General features: G+C 51.1%; 1 protein-coding gene across 1 annotated transcript; it reads right to left on the minus strand.

The window, feature by feature from the left end:
* Positions 1–5,493: 5,493 nt before the first annotated feature.
* Positions 5,494–15,996, minus strand: LOC104326233 (MTOR-associated protein MEAK7). The gene is given in 12 exon segments (XM_075433813.1): positions 5,494–6,690; positions 7,375–7,694; positions 7,785–7,825; positions 7,933–7,986; positions 8,076–8,140; positions 8,910–9,053; positions 9,482–9,596; positions 10,250–10,394; positions 11,152–11,382; positions 13,971–13,987; positions 13,990–14,143; positions 15,891–15,996. Coding segments are annotated over 6 exon segments (681 nt in total). The 5' UTR covers positions 14,135–14,143; positions 15,891–15,996; the 3' UTR covers positions 5,494–6,690; positions 7,375–7,694; positions 7,785–7,825; positions 7,933–7,986; positions 8,076–8,140; positions 8,910–9,025.
* Positions 15,997–16,241: the final 245 nt, after the last annotated feature.

The following is a 16,241-nucleotide window of genomic DNA, read 5'->3' on the forward strand; positions in this document are numbered from 1 at the left end:
AGCCCCCAGCCTCCCACCCCTTGTCAGCCTCCTACCTCCCATTTTGCTGGCCTCTACTTAATTCAGTTTCCCAACCCTCTGCAACCTCCTACCTCTTTCCAGCCTCCAATCCCCCCCGAAGCTTCCCACCCTTTTTCAGCCTCCCACCTCTGTCCCATGGAGTGCATGACACACAGACAGAGAGAGAAAAAGGACAGGAAACAGGAAAAAAGGTACTAAAACAAAGAAAGGGTCAGACGAAAAAGGGGGTGGTCAGGGTTGGAACCCCAACACAAACCAGCAAAGGCCTAGAGGACAGAGAGAAAGGAAGAGAAGAAAGGGCCGGGAAGCAGGACAGAGAAGGAGAGAAAGGCAAAAAGGGAGAGCCGGCTGGACAGGGAGGTACACTAAGAAACGACCAGACAGGCAGCAGGACAGAGAAACAGAGACAGAAAAACCGGGGCACAGGAACCAGGACAGAGGGATGGCGAGAGGAAACAAGGGCCAGGGAGCAGGACAGCGGGGGAAAAAAGACGCACTGGGGCAGCAGGACAGAAAGAGGAGGAAGAAAGGCCAGAAGAAGGACGGGGAATAATAGAGAAGGGAAAGCGAAGGACAAGGAGCAGGACAGACTGTCAGAGAAAGACAGGGACAGGGAGCGGGACAAGGTGACACAGAGAGAAAAAGGGGACAGGGAGGCAGGATAAAGTGAAACGGAAAAAATAAGAGACAGGGGAGCAGGACAGAGACGGAGGGGGAAAAGCCTCAGCTGGGCAGCAGAGAAAAAGGGAAAAAAAAAAGCACTGGGCTGAGGAACAGAGAGGGAGGAATTAAAAAAGAGACACAGGGAGCAGGACAAAATGACAGAGAGAGAAAAGGGGCAGAGAGCAGGACAGCATTGGCGGGGGGGGAAGTGACCGTGACAGGCAGTGGGAGAGAGGTATGGAGAAAGTAAAAAATACCGAGGAAGAGAGAAAGGAGAGAAGGGATAGCTATCTGCACAGGGGGATAGAGAAAGCGAATGCCGCAGAGAGAGAAAGGCAGAAAAAACAGCAAGAAGAAGCAGGGCACCAGGACAGCAAGAACAGAAAGGAAAGGGACAGGGAGCAGGACAGAGACGGAGAAAAAAAGCAGCAGGTACACACAAAAAGAGACAGAAAGACCAGGGCACAGAAAGACAGATCAGGACAGCGGCAGGATGGAGACGCAGAACAAAACCTGGGACGGTCAACCTGGGTGGGCAGGGAGCAGGTCAGAGAGCTAGAGAAAGGAAAAACACTGCTGTGGAGCAGCAGAGGGGGATGGAGAAAGAGACAGAGGGAGGGATGGGAAGCAGGGCAGAGAAACGGAGAGAGAAAATAAGCGATGGGGAGCAGGGCAGAGCACTAGGAAGAGGAAAATAAGACAAGGGAGAAGACCGAGGAGCTCAGAGAGAAAGAAAGGTCGAAAGAAAACGCCAGAGAGGTAGAGAAATCAAGAAAAACAGGGACGAGGAGCCTTGCAGAGACGGAGCAAGAAAGCGTAGGGCCGGTGAGCGTGAAAGAGGGAGAGAGAGATGGGGCAGGGGGAGGAGATGAAGAAGAAAGGAGAGACAAAGATGGCAACAAAGCACACGACACAGAGACAAAGAAAGGGTCAGATCTAGACAAAGAGACCCAGAAGGGGTGGGGTGGTGGGGGGTGCCGGGGAGGGAACCCCAAAACAAACCAGCAAGGAGCTAGAGGACAGAGAGACAGAAGAAGAGAAGAAAGGACGAGGAAGCAGGACAGAGGAGGAGAGAAAGGCAAAAAGGGAGAGCCGGCTGGACAGGGAGGTCTAGCAAGAAACAACCAGACAGGCAGCAGGACAGAGAAACAGAAAAACCGGGGCACAGGAACCAGGACAGAGGGACGGCGAGAGGAAACAAGGGCCAGGGAGCAGGACAGCGGTGGAGAAAGAAGCACTGCGGCAGCAGGGTAGAAAGAGGAAGAAGAAAGGCCAGAAGAAGGATGGGGAATGATAGAGAAGGGAAAGCGAAGGACAAGGAGCAGGACAGATTGTCAGAGAAAGGGAGTGGGACAAGGTGATATTGAGAGAGAAAAAGGGGACAGGGAGGCAGGATAAAGAGAAAGACAGGCAAAAATAAGAGACACGGGAGCAGGACAGAGACGGAGCGGGAAAAGCCACAGCGGGCAGCAGGAGAGAGAGGCGGAGAAGGGAAAAAACAGCACCGGGCTGAGGGACAGTGAGGGAGGAATTAAAAAAACAGACACAGGGAGCAGGACAAAATGACAGACAGAGAAAAGGGACAGAGAGCAGGACAGCATGGGGAGGGCTGGGGGGGGGGGGAAGTGACCGTGACGGGCAGTGGGAGAGAGGTATGGAGAAAGAAAAAAATACCAAGGAAGAGAGAAAGGAAAGAAGGGACAGCTATCTGCACAGGGGGATAGAGAAATAAAGGATGGGAGAGGGAATGGTGCAGAGAGAGAAAGGCAGAGAAAACAGCAAGAGGAAGCAGGGCACCAGGACAGCAAGAAGAGAAAGGAAAGGGACAGGAATCTGGACAGAGATGGGAAAAAAGCAGCGGGGACACACGAAAAGAGACAGAAAGAGAAGGGCATAAAAGGATAGATCAGGACAGCAGCAGGATGGAGACGCAGAACAAAACCTGGGAAGGTCAACCAGAGTCAGGGGGGAGCAGGTCAGAAAGCTGGAGAAAGGAAAAACACTGCTGGGGAGCAGCAGAGGGGGATGGAGAAAGAGACAGAGGGTGGGGGAGCAGGGCAGAGAAACGGAGAGAGAAAATAAGCGATGGGGAGCAGGGCAGAGCAGAGCACTAGGAAGAGGAAAATAAGATAAGGGAGAAGACCGAGGAGCTCAGAGAGAAAGAAAGGTCGAAAGAAAATGCCAGAGAGGTAGAGAAATCAAGAAAAACAGGGACGAGGAGCCTTGCAGAGACGGAGCAAGAAAGCGTAGGGCCGGTGAGCGAGAGATGGGGGCAGGGGGAGGAGATGAAGAAGAAAGGAGAGACAAAGATGGCAACGGAGCGCAGGACACACAGACAGAGAGAGAAAAAGGACAGTGAACAGGAAAAAAGGGACCGAGAAACAAAAGAAAGGGTCAGATCTAGACGAAGAGACCAAGAAGGGGGCGGGGGTGCAGGAAAACCCCAAAACAAACCAGAAAGGGGCTAGAGAACAGAGAGACAGAGAAAGACAAGAGAGGGCCATGAAGCAGGACAGAGAAGGAGAGAAAGGCAAAAAAGGGAGAGCCGGCTGAACAGGGACGTATAGCAAGAAACGACCGGACAGGCAGCAGGACAGAGAAATAGAGACAGGGAGCCAGCTAGAGAAATTCTGGAGGGACAAAAAGAGGGAGAGGGAGCAGGACACAAACACAGACAGAAGGCGGGAGGTACATGGAAAGGAAAAGAAAAGGAAAAAGAAAAAAAAAAAAAAAAATCACAGCAGCGTGGGAGAGAGAGGGATCCAGGGGACAGCTCGGGACGCAGAAGAGGGGCGACAGGGCCCCGAGGGCCTGGCACTCACCGCAGCTCTCGCTCTCGGCGCTGCCGGGAGACTCTGCCGCTTCAGACGCTTCTCTCTCCTGCTCTCCTCCCTTCCTCTTCCGTAACTCCGGTCGCTTGGCTGTCCTCTACCTAAGAGAAAACACACATGTCTCGCAGCTCTGACGAGACGAGGCTCCCTAGGCACGTAGCCTCGCTCGCTCGCTCCACAACCGTACCATGCTGCTGCTGGTGACACATACAGACCCTGCGGGGCACGCTGGCGGCCTGGCCTGCTGCGGGCTACCAAGAGGGAGCCTTCCTCACCCGCAGAGGCAGGCTCTCTCCTGCCTGCAGCGCCAGGCACCTGCCAGCCAGGTGGCCTTCCATTTCTTCTTCAGCCTTCTCTGGACTCTCCAGCTTCAGCCACGCCAACTCCTGTCCGCAGCCACTCAGCGCTCCGCCTCTCCCTTTTCGCCACCAGGAAAGCGAGGCCAGGCACACACAGCCCACACAAGCCTGGAGCGGGCACAGCCAACGGCATCCCCAGGACAGGAACGGACAAACTCGTCCTCAGCGCGGCCCCTGCCACACAGAAAGAAGCAGCGGTGACCGCGTTAAGGGAGACTGAGGCACGCTCGAGGGCCAGCGTGCCGCCCGCACCACGGGCCTTGGGGGAGGCCGGCGGCTCCGGGACAGGCTTCAGGGGACGTGCTGGAGCTGGCGGCGGCTGCGCGGGGAGAGCTGGGCCGGGGGAGTGCTGGCGAGCTGCGGGGGGTGCCTGCCTCCTTCCCCTCTTGTCTTCCATCACCTCCCGCCTCTGGCCCCGGGGCTGCCCGCACCCGGCTCGCCTCCAGCGCACCAGCAGACCGCCGCAGCGGACGGCTCGAAGCTTCCCGTCCCACCACCCTCGGGCAGCCACCACGCACCCCCGCACCCGCCGGAGGGGAGCCCGCGCCTCACCGCTGGCCTCTCTGCTCCCCCGCCGCCCCGGCACCCGCCACCCGGCCGCCGCCATGCCGCTCAGCCGCACCGCACATGCGCCACGCGCCGACGGCGCGCCGGAGGGGCCAGTCCCTGGGCGGAACGCCGGGCTGCAGTACCGCATTGCGGCCAGAGGGCGGCGCCAGTGGGTACGGCGCGGCGCCACTGCCCGACTCCGGGCAGCGCCCTGCCGCGCGTCTCCCGCTCCGGGCAGACCCCGACTCGCGGCTCCGACACGGCGCCGCACCCCCGCCGCTCCTTGTCGCCGACACGGACCCCGCCTTCCCGGGGGCTTTTCCCCGGAACCCGCCGCTCCATCCACCCCCCCCACCCCGCGCTCACCTTCTCCCTCGCTGCAGCCGCAACCCGGCCACGGCTCCGCTCCTCCCTCGGCTCGCACCGGCCCCTCCACGGTCACCCGGGCCACGGCAGCACCGGGCCCTCCACCGGCAGAGGGAGGGGCCGTCGCCATCAGCCCCGCTGCCCGCACCTGGGGCTCCCCCGACCCCGGCCGACGGCTGAAGCCGTCATTGGGCAAACACAAAGACTCTCTGAAGCCCTTTGGGCACTTCAGCAAGCAGGCAGGCGTTCCTTATTGCAGCGCCGGACACACAGGGCACGGCTCCTCCCAGCGCGCAATGCACCTGCGCCACCCGAGCCGCAGTACCGAACTTTGCTCACCGGGTGGCAGCAGCGAGCTCTTGGACACGGCGCCACCCGAGCCGCAGTACCGAACTTTGCTCACCGGGTGGCAGCAGCGATCGCACCGGCCCCTCCACGGCCACCCGGGCCACGGCAGCACCGGGCCCTCCACCGGCAGAGGGAGGGGCCGTCGCCATCAGCCCCGCTGCCCGCACCTGGGGCTCCCCCGGCCCCGGCCCACGGCTGGAGCCCGGCAGAAACAGGGGGCCCTCTCCCCAGCCCCACAGCCCGTCCCCTCCTCCCCTGGGCTCTGGCGCAGCCCCTCGCCCCTGATAAAGGGGATTGTAAGAAATGTGAAACTGTAACAAAGAAGCTTTAATATTTTCTAGTTTTTAGTAGCCTTTATTATTGTAGTTTGTATTCCTGCATACATAGCGATCTAATGATTTAACTGTACTAATCCCTGTTTCTATTAAAGAATGTAGTGGATGAATGTAGACATAAGTTATCACTTAGTTGTCAGACAAAATAATTAAGTCAAACAAAAGTGGTCTTGGTCCTCAGCGAATAACTGGGATAGCTGTATGATAAAAGAGACTCGTAAATAATTCTCCTCCAGACAGCTCGGCCTTGGGAGGGCAGATGCACCAAGCTATAGAGATAAGGAGGCACCAAGAGGGCAACAAGACCAGAACTAAACAACCTGAAGGACATGATATACGTGATCTTAGAACTGAGTTTGTGCAGAAACAATGGCAGCCGATGTCATTCACACATCCTCTCTCTTGCAGTTCTTGGGGATTCTTGGGATGCTTTGGGGAAAGAACACAAAATTAATACCCGGTAGATCATCCCATCGGCTTCACCAGTTCCTTATCCGAGCTCCTTTTCTTAGGGACCGAGAATCCTTTCACTTTGTTAGAAGCTAAAAGGAAAATAACCGAAGAATCGTTTAATGGGAAGTTTAACTGCATGCGTTTGTTTGCGCTGTTAAAGATTTAATAATATATATAATAATATTTCTTTCCTATTGTTAAAAAGAGTGGTTTGGCCGGTTATAATTTGTCTCCTTTGGTTTATAGGAAACTTTCCTATCCACATGCTCACTCCCTCATCAGATAATGAATTTCTGTTATTAGGAAAAGCTGTTGCTCAAAACTTCAACCAATTGTTGGATATGTGGAGGCCCTCTAGGTCTGCATAGTTGGCCCTGGGTTTCTACCCCTGTACACCCGAGTCAATTAGCAGACAAGAACAGTATAGTACTAAATGACACGGATGGTGACAAAACACCCTGGTTTATAACACACCCCCAAAAGGGCCAATATTGCTTATCCCGTAATCAGTCAGACAGAATATGGGTAGGACAAAGTACTTGTGATTGGACTTTTGGGCTGGGTTGCAAAGGATATTCAAATTGTAGTGCCAAGGTCGCTATACTCCTACGGGGATTTTACAATGACAAAGGAAATTTGTGGAACACCTCAGGTTCGTGGTAGGATACAGAACCGAGTAAAGCAAATTGTACTTTCCACCAAAATAAGGCATACCAAGGATGGTGGTGTCCTCAAGCAATCGGCTCACCAGGGAAGAAAGACAAGCTACAGTTAAGACAAGAAAAAATAAAAAAATTGGGATCCAGAGTCCAAAAAACAAGTATGAACTATGCCGGGCTGCAGTACCGCCACAAGGCCACCGGGTGGCAGTAGAGAGCGGGGGCGCCGCCTCTCGGGGAACAGCGAACCCTGCCAGAAAACGCACGAAACCGGCGGCCGATGCAGCTCGTTCTGCGCAGCGGGGCCGCGGCGGCTCCAAGTGCAACGTCACCGAGAGCAACGCGTCTGCCCGGCAGCCGAGTCCGCGGAAAGGACTCCTTCCCGGCCGGCCCTGGCCAGCACGGCACGGGAGCCCGGCAGCCGGGTGCCGGAAGATCGCCTCTCCCCTGGTTGTCCCGGGGAACCAACGCGGCCGACCGCCAGCCCCCGCCCGAGGACCGCAGCGCCCACCACACCGCGATAGGCACCTTCCCCGGTGCATAAGCTTGCGGGGACACCGTGCCCTCCCGCTGACGCACCCGGAAGACCCCTCGAGCTCCATAGCAGCCCCGCGCTCCACAGCGCAGCTCCGGACAGCCCCCACCACCCGGCTCCGGTACAGCATCGCAGCCTCGCCGCTCCTTGCTTCCGACAGGGTCCCGCTGTCCCGGCCGCCCCCGGCAGGCAACGCCGCCCTCCTGGGGGCTTTCCACTGAACCCACCGGTTACTCGCCCGCCCCCCCCGCTCACCTTCTCTGTCGCTGCAGCCGCAGCCCGGTGCCGTTCTGTGACGGCTCCGCAACTCCCTTGGTTCGCACCGGCCCCTCCACACCCACCACCGGGCCGGGGGTCTGAATCCATCCTTGACAAAAAACACATTGACTGCTGCAGCCACAAGGTTCTACTTCATCATCTGAAAGAAATAAGCAGGCAGCCACACCTCACAGTGATGATAGTATCATGTGGGCCAACTCCAACCTCTTCCACAAAAACCCCCTCCTCAGAAGCACCCAGGTGCTCCCCTCACGTGCTCATTCCACAGTCCGACGCCACGGCCCTCATTGCTTCTGCTACGTAAGATAGCAAGAGACACAAAGTTAGCACTGTGCTTGCGAGAATACACCTGCTCAACGCTCCTCCTCGCTACCACCCCAGCTCACCTCAAACACCATTCCAAGGCCAAAGGCGGCCCACACAGCCCCTGCAAAACCAAAAGAGAAACACCTCACTGAGTTGCCGCAGGATTCTTTGCTCTTAGACACCGACCTGGCCCACAGCTGCTACTTCAGCCCGCTAGTCATGGCTCACCTTGCCCGAGTCACCTCCGGTGCCCATATCCCCGCTTCACTTCTTGCTTGGCACCTTCAAAATTAAAAAAACAAATCAAAACCTAAAATCTAGTCATATAGCCACCAGTCACATCTTCCCTATGACACTACATGTGAACTCACCTTTGTACAATGCTCTGCTCGCCTCTCCTCCCTCGCCCTTTGGCACACAGCTTGTCCCTCTGCATCTGCAAAAAACATTGTACAATAAGTCACCCCAATGCTAACCAACAGCTTAACAATTCCAGCTGTCTCGTTTCCATTCAGGAACGCCACCTAGAGTCCAACTACAGCCTGCCATTAAAAAAACAAACACAAAAGAACATTAAGCTCTTCACACACAAGCCTTAACACCTTTGAGATTCAAAGCCCTGCATCTTGAGATGCGGAGCCCCGGAGGGTTTACGCTTCATCTCTTGTGACTTTGTCATACCTCCCATCAGCTGCAGAGACTAAAACCAAACAGACCTCATCAACATTCAAATCCAACTGCAAAACTAAGCTGAGAAAAGCTGATGAACCCTCCTCCCTTCCTCAACCATCCCCTGGTCTCAAAACTTCAGAAACCCCTTCTTTTCTCCTGAACTGTCAAGGAAGGAACCTCATGCCCTCCTGACAGCTCCTTCCCTGTGTTTGCACCCCTGAACCCCCTGCATTGGCCGCTCCTCAGGGGCCATTCTGCTGAGCCACATCCTGCATTCTGCAGGCATCTCCCATCTTTTGCCTTCCCACAACCTTGGGGCTTTGCTACAGGCCCACAGAGTAAGTGAAGCCCCAATGCTTATGATCTACGAGGGGCCTGCCGCGAGCTGCAAAGTTTCAAGGGACAACACGGTCCTCTGAGTGATCGGGAAAGGCAATGAGCCGTCCCATACTCTGAAAGACACTATACATCATGTCCCTGCCACTTTCTTGACAAACACGCAAACTCTGTACAGATGCATACAAGATGCTCACCTTAACTCCTGCCAGACAATCTCATCATCGGTCCGATTAAGAGATGCAATGCCAGCAACTTAGACAGTATACAGCAAAACTAGCTAAAAAATACCAAAGTTCCATCTTAAATCAAGTCAGGAATTCCAGGAAAGTGTAATGCACCTAGAATAAAAAGAACAACACATACTATTAAACAATCTTGCCACCCCTGAACGCTCAGTGAAAGATTACTGACCTGAAGAAAAACACTGCAGATAAATATACTCTCTACTATACCTGCTGCTGAGGCTCGACTCATCCTGAAGGTCTTACCTCAAACAGACACCCCTGCTTCTCTAAATATCAAAACACATCTCCCTGAGGAGCTTAGAGAGCTCAAAAGCTGTAATTGACTGAAGGAAGCCATGACCTGAATGAGCTCCCTGATCCGAGGCTGGGGGTCATTTACTCTGGGCCTCGCCCACCATCATTCCCACGCTCCCCTGGGAAATGGACTGACAAGTCCTGTTCTGATGCCTTTGCAGGCTGGAACCAGGTTGAGTATGTCTTTGGTTTGGTCTGGGACAGAATGCAGAACATGAAGGCCTTGCCTGATAACAACACTGAGGAAAACTGAGATCTGTGGAACTCGGTACACCCAATCCTCAATGACACTTTGATCAAAATTTGTCTCCATCAGCTGAGGACCCACAGGTTTTGTTCCATCTAAATAATAAGACACACAAGAACAGTAGTAAGTCGCCCAGTGTGTACCTCTCCTCTGGGAAATAATCACTTGATTTTTTAAGTGTAAACACAGTATTCCATTATTTTAATAGACAGGAAACCACATATAAAAGGAGTCAGCAACAGTGAAATTGCATTAAGCTGATGCATCCACAGAAATGAGAAACATTTGTCTGTGACATCCATTGGTTGGGCTTTCATGATTAAGAAACATGGACTCCCAGTTACAATTTATGAGATGTTCTTTGCAAGACAGCAAAATCTCTTCTTACAACAGTGTGGCAATAAACCTATGCTTTGTAAAAGGACATAGAGTTGTAAACATATGCACATGTATCTAAACGCCCATCAACTGCAAGTCAGGTATTTGTGAAACAGACATGTTCCATGACAAACAGTTTTCCATGTGCACTGAAACCGGGAGTTCAAACCAAAGCTCTCCTGAATTTAGGGGAAAAAGATGGTAAGGTAAAATAAATAAAATTCCCTAGACATTAGAAAAGCACTAGGTTTGAAATACCGGTCTCACCATTTAAATTCAAAGATGTGACTTGAAGAGAAAAATTCTTGTGAGATCAGCGATCACGTGAGCTCTGTGCCTTTCTGGGATATATTACATTAGTGCTGCTTACCTGCAAGCTTCAAATCTGATAGCAGCTGAGAAGCCAGAGCCTTTACTCCACTTGCAGAATCCCTAGTATTCTCCAAATTCCAACCTTTGAGTTCCTTCCTGTAGCTCAGTACATGGACTACAGACATGATCAGATCCTCTGTGAACTTGAAAGGTTAAAACATTACCATTTTGGCATTTCTTAAATAAAATTGTGAAGAGCTTCAAAGGACTTTCTCGAAATAAAGTGAAGTAGTACTGATGCTGTAATCCCAATGGCAGAAACATCTCTTCTCATGACATGTCAGAAATAACAGAAATGCTATTTCACAGGTCTTGAAAAGTACCCTTTTTCAAGATATTTTGTAAATGTTACTTCACAAAGCATCTCCATAAAACACTGCACAAAAGAGGAAGGGGAGGCCCAAATTTTGCAATGGTAGGAGTAGCTAGTGAATAACTCTTGTGTGAGACCCCATCCTTCCACCTTGCAAGCTACGTATTTAATTCACACATCCATCCTGCAACTAAAGCTCTAGAAAGTATTTTGCTCAGTTCCCAGAAGCACCAGCCACACCACAACACTTGCTGGCTCTTAAGTACAGCCAGTCTCTGCACCCTTTAGAATGAGCTTGTGAACCATCAGACAACTTGGTCGGTGTGCTCCACAAAATCCAGGTCCTGGTTCTCAAAGTAGGCAAGTCAGGATGGAAAAGCCCATGTCTGAAACGGTCATCCCATATAACCTGGTTTGCCTACACTGTTTGTCCCAGATTAGCAAGTCAGTAGTAAAGAGATGAAAAAATGCAGAAGTCAGGAATCCCTGTTCTGAATCTTATGCTCTAAAGATTACCTGCAAATTACCTACCTATCTCTGTTCTCTTACTGTCTCCCCAAGACACGTTTGTTTAACTGCCTGTTTACCTCTTGGATTTGTTTGCACTTCACAGGCCCTTCTGTTTTGGAGATGATTCTCATTATTATGGTACTCTTCTCATCTGCATTCCCTTTTAAGAGGTTTGACATAAAAATTACAAACTGCTCCTTAGCAATCTGTTCACTCAGCCCAGATGATTTCCCAGTCAGGTCAATACTTTTCATTCTGTGGTATAACCGAACAGTCATTTTCTCTGGTAATGGCTCTTGCATATATGTCTACAATGAGAAAAAGAGCAAAGAACATGTTTTAAAAATGACGAATAACTAATATATTCCAGGTAAACTGTGCTGAGACACACTGCTATGAATGAAGGATTTTGATACCATGTATCTCGTCTTGGCAACAAACTTCTGTCAAAGGACTAGTTTTCAAAGAGAAAAAAAAATCTCTATTTTTATAGTATCTCCTTTCCAATACAATTTAGCGTATTTAAATTTTTTTTTTATTTACAATTAGTGTACAATTTAGGACTCTGCCAGTCCAACATTTAAAATTGTGTTTTAGCCTTGCTTTCGATAGAGGAGCTCACAGATACTTCAAACCAAAGAGAAAGTAAAGTTTTTTCCATATCTCAGTTTTGGCCTCAAGACAATGCAGGCAATGTGTTTAACCCTACATGCACAAATACAAACAATTCTGAGAAGTTTCCCTCTACACAGCAACGTCTGATTCAAGCACGGAATAAAACTGAGATCACTTGATTTTTATAAGGCTTCCCTGCTGTTAAAAAGTCGAAATCAAAACTGACTAATCAAAATTGCATGAACGGCCCTTTGAATTGAATACTGGCTGGTATATGTCATCACGCATCACAACACTGTGGGAAAGATCCGACTCTGGATCCAAGAAACTTTCACAGTGTTCAAGATAATTACACGGTTTAAAAATAAACCACCTAAAACACATCTGTACACTAGGACATGACTCCACAGAGTCTTCACCGCGCAAAGCACTGTGCATAACGTGCTGAACACCTGGCTTGACTCTTACCCACACGGACGCAGCCCAGTGGGGACTATGCTGAAAACAATGGAGCTCCACCTGCGTAAAAGCACTCCAGCTCTATTCAGTGGAGCTGCTATTACCAAGCTATTGCTGGCTCAATACCACTCTTATTGAAGCCACCAGGGCTGTTCCTGTTTCATGTTAATGGCTGTTGCTGTGCATGTAGGGCGAGATTCAATATGCCAAGCTCTACCCTGCTTCTGTTGACATCAGTGGTAAAACTCCCATTGATTTCAGCAGAAGCAGAATTAGCAGCCACAGACTTGCATGTTAGAGTGCTTCATACAGAGGGAGGGATGGTCCCAGGGGGTGCAGCTGTCTTTAAGAGGCTTTCTAAAAGTGGTACATGGGCCTGAAGTGAGACAAGCAGCAGGGAACATAATTAGAAACACTATACTCAAAGGTTTTTTACTTCATGCTGCAGTACTACCTACCTACTCCCTACCCTTTCCCACCCACCACTAACTTTGTTGCACTGTTTTGTTATGCTTATAGCTATCCCAGTGAGGAGACATGGGGTGTGAAAACGGAGGACTGTAAAAAGGGAATCTTTAATAAACATCCAATAAACTCACACCTCTAACAGTTTAGAATCCTTGTCTTAAATGGCTTGAAGAAAGTATCTAGAGATACCTGCTCTACCTGCTTTCCAAGCTACACTGTGCAGCTTGCTCTGGTCCAGAAGCCACATACTTTCCTTCCAGCAAAGCACTGAGCCTGAGCAGAGTACACGGGGTTACGCTTGGGCCCTCGTCAGTGTTACCAGACTATTGCTAGATCTAGCTCAGACATGAGCATAGACATCTACGAGGAAGGCATGGCACTGCAATAGTCCCTGCACCAAGGAATTAGGCACCTACAGACACTCTTTCAAAAGATTTTAATTTAAGCTGGCAAACAAAAAGGTCGGCAGGGAAAAGACAAACGTTCATCAAACGACACACTGATCTAGGATCAAAGCTAGGGAAACAACCTCTCCCAGGTCCCAGTGAAATAACAGACACCAGGGACCAGGCTCTTGGTCGTAGTGGGGTTGAAAGGCTGGGCAGCAACAACACTGCTTCCACTGATAGTTCATAAATAGCCAGGCTGGAGAAAGGCTAAAGCTGGTCTGTATGCAGCTGCATTGCTAAATACCTTAAAATACCCTGCTTCTTTCCTGGAGTTTCCATTAACTGTGTAGCATATATAAAAATGCACTTTTATTACCATATTCATTTGGCCACTTGGTTCCTGCCTAACTACAGCTATTAAGTATTGCAACAAATCATTCTCCTCTTCTTTCTTGATTAGAAAATGAATGCAAAGTTAATCAGAAAGCATAATGTATGTTAATTAGCTAAAACAGGGAGCCACAGCTTAAGCAAAATTGAATTCTTTCCTTTTAATGCAAGTGAAAAGATTAGAGATGGTGGTGCAATTGAGGGAGAAAGATACAACCAAAACACAAACTGACTTCGTGACAGCTTCTCAAGAAAATCTGTAAATAATCATACACTATAGATTCCAGGAGAAAGAATCCTCTTCCCATTTTTCAGGTTTCTGTGAAAATATTTTCATACTTCCCAACTTACTTCAGAATCAGGAAAGCTGCAAATTGACACAACAATGCAACTTAAGAGACAAATACAAACCTGAAAGTCACTATTCATGTTAAATATGCATCTTGCCCCAAAACATTATTAAATTAAGATGGGCAGTCCTTAAAAAGTAACTATTGCCATGTCTTTAGTTTCCTTCTGGAATTGTGTTCAATACACTATAGTCCAGACGTATCAAGAATAATAGATTGTCTTGCCTGTAGTGCTGCCAGTCAGTTTTCTTTGTAGCTTTGCCATGTTTTGCTCCAGCTGAGCCACTCGATCCTGACAAGGTATCAAACACTCCATCAATGTCAGACTGCTCCTCAGGAAGAAATCTGGAAAGGGGATTCCAATAGGCATTGCTTTTGGCATTTCCCATCTTTTGAATCTGAAGCAAAGGAAAAGGAATAAAAGAAGACCCCAGTAAACACAGAAGGGTATCACAACGGCCACGCAAGACGTACCAAACAGACTCACATACCCACACAAGTTTTACAAAAGGAGCAAATTGCTAGCCTTCCAGGAAAATATTCTTAAAACTACTGTTTTAGTCTCTGCAGTCACTGAGACTTGACGAACTTGAACCACATCTGTGAACAGTAACCCTGCTTTATGAAATGACAGTCTGTCAGCTCTTTGCTAAGACCACCCTGTCTACCAATTCAAACCACATTCAAGTCTCATCAGGTGGAAAACCCAACATGATTCAATGACTAAATTAGCTTGTACAAAGTGACCACAAGTCTGTCAGCTGGAATACATCAGTAACATGAAGGGAATAGCCTGATTATGGATTATTTATGACATATTATGCTACATCTCTCTGATGCATTAACGGACTGAAGCTAAGTCTGCCAATACACATGGCACTAAAACACCATCACTGAAGATGACAGGAGAATGTTTTTTCTGAGGACGCAATACAAAAAACATTCAAAAAGCTGGCAAGAAACACAGTAAAAAAACATTCTGGAAGACGACTCAAGACCCATCAGAAACACATAGCTTCACACGAAGTCAGTAATTGCTGAGAGCTGGTACTCACAGAATTAAGGTTGGGAGGGGGTTGGTTTGGGGTTTATTTGTTTGACACATTTAATGGTACAACTATGATTTCTCTCACTGTCTCAGGATTCACCTGCATTACAGAGAATAATCCAGGTTTTTTTCGTGTTGTTTGGGCCACAAGCTCTGGCTTTCTCCCTGGAGCAGCACAGAACAGACCTAACAGTGCCACAGTGGGGTCTGACATCCCAATTTCCACCATGACCGCAATGACAGTCACCACTGTAAACAGCCCTCCCAGCCACCCAGAGTAGACACACGCCTGGGGTGACAATATAAAAAAGACAACAAGCAGAATAAAACACTCTTTCAGTTTTTTATATATGTATATATATATTTTATTTTTTTCCCCCCCACAAATTCTACATCCTTTCTGGCACACTGCTTTTGGTTTGGGATTCCCAGTTCCACAGCAATCTCTTTTTGCAGACAAGCCCGTCGCACAGCCCTTCAGCGGCCTCAGGACTCCTTGCTTTGCCTACCCCAATCTTCCTGCCGTTAACTGCTGCTGACCGATAAAGAACTGTACGCAAGAGCCTGAGTTGGGCTTCTTCACCTTCGCTGAACCGCACAGGCCCCAAAGCCTTGTCTCCCTGTGCGGAAGGTGTCGATGACCGGGTGAACACCACAGGCTTAATGGAAACGAAAGTAACCCGGAAGACAAACCGTGAGGGCGTCACTGACTTCAGCAGCGAACCGCTGGAGGACGGGGGTCCTCGGCCCCTCTCCCTCAGCGCGGGGAAGGGGAAGCAGCGGCCGGTTCCCGCCGGGAGAGGCCTGGCCTCGGCAGCGGCCCGGCAGCGGGGCTAAGGCCCGGCGCTGACCCGCCGCCCCCCCACCCGCACCGGCGCGAAGGCGGGCTAGGTACAGGGCCGGGCGAAAGCCTTCGCGGTTTGCCGTTCTGCCGGGTTACGCCCCGGTACGCTCAGCCCATCCTCCCCCACCCCCCCGGCTGGCAACAGCCCTGCGTCCCCCCACCCCCTCCCCGGCCCCCATCCCGGCGACGGGCGTGAGGCGAGAGCCCCCTGCTCCGGAGCGGGCCGGCACAGTGAGCCCACCTCCCCGCTTACCGGCAGAGCACTCCGGCCCTGCTCTGCCCCCCCGGATGGAGCCCTGGACTTTTACACACGCCCCGGCAGCCGCGGCCGGCGCCCTCCGGGACCTGCAGGCCGCCCGGCTGGGGCGGAGCGCGGTGGGGAGGGACCGGCGGCCGCGGCTCTGCGACGGGGAGGGGAGAGGTGGGCGGTGGCGGAGCCCGCTGAGGCGGCGGCCTGCGAGCTCCGGGGCCGAGCGAGGCCGCGGCGGCCCTGCTCCCCGGGGCAGGCCCTGCTCCCTGAGGCGGCCTTGCTCCCCGAGGCGGCTCTTCTCGCCGAGTGCCCTAAAACGTGGTTCAAAAAGAAGGTGAAAATTCAGAGCTGGGC

This window comes from Opisthocomus hoazin, chromosome 12, assembly GCF_030867145.1.
Source record: "Opisthocomus hoazin isolate bOpiHoa1 chromosome 12, bOpiHoa1.hap1, whole genome shotgun sequence".
Lineage (NCBI taxonomy): Eukaryota > Metazoa > Chordata > Aves > Opisthocomiformes > Opisthocomidae > Opisthocomus > Opisthocomus hoazin.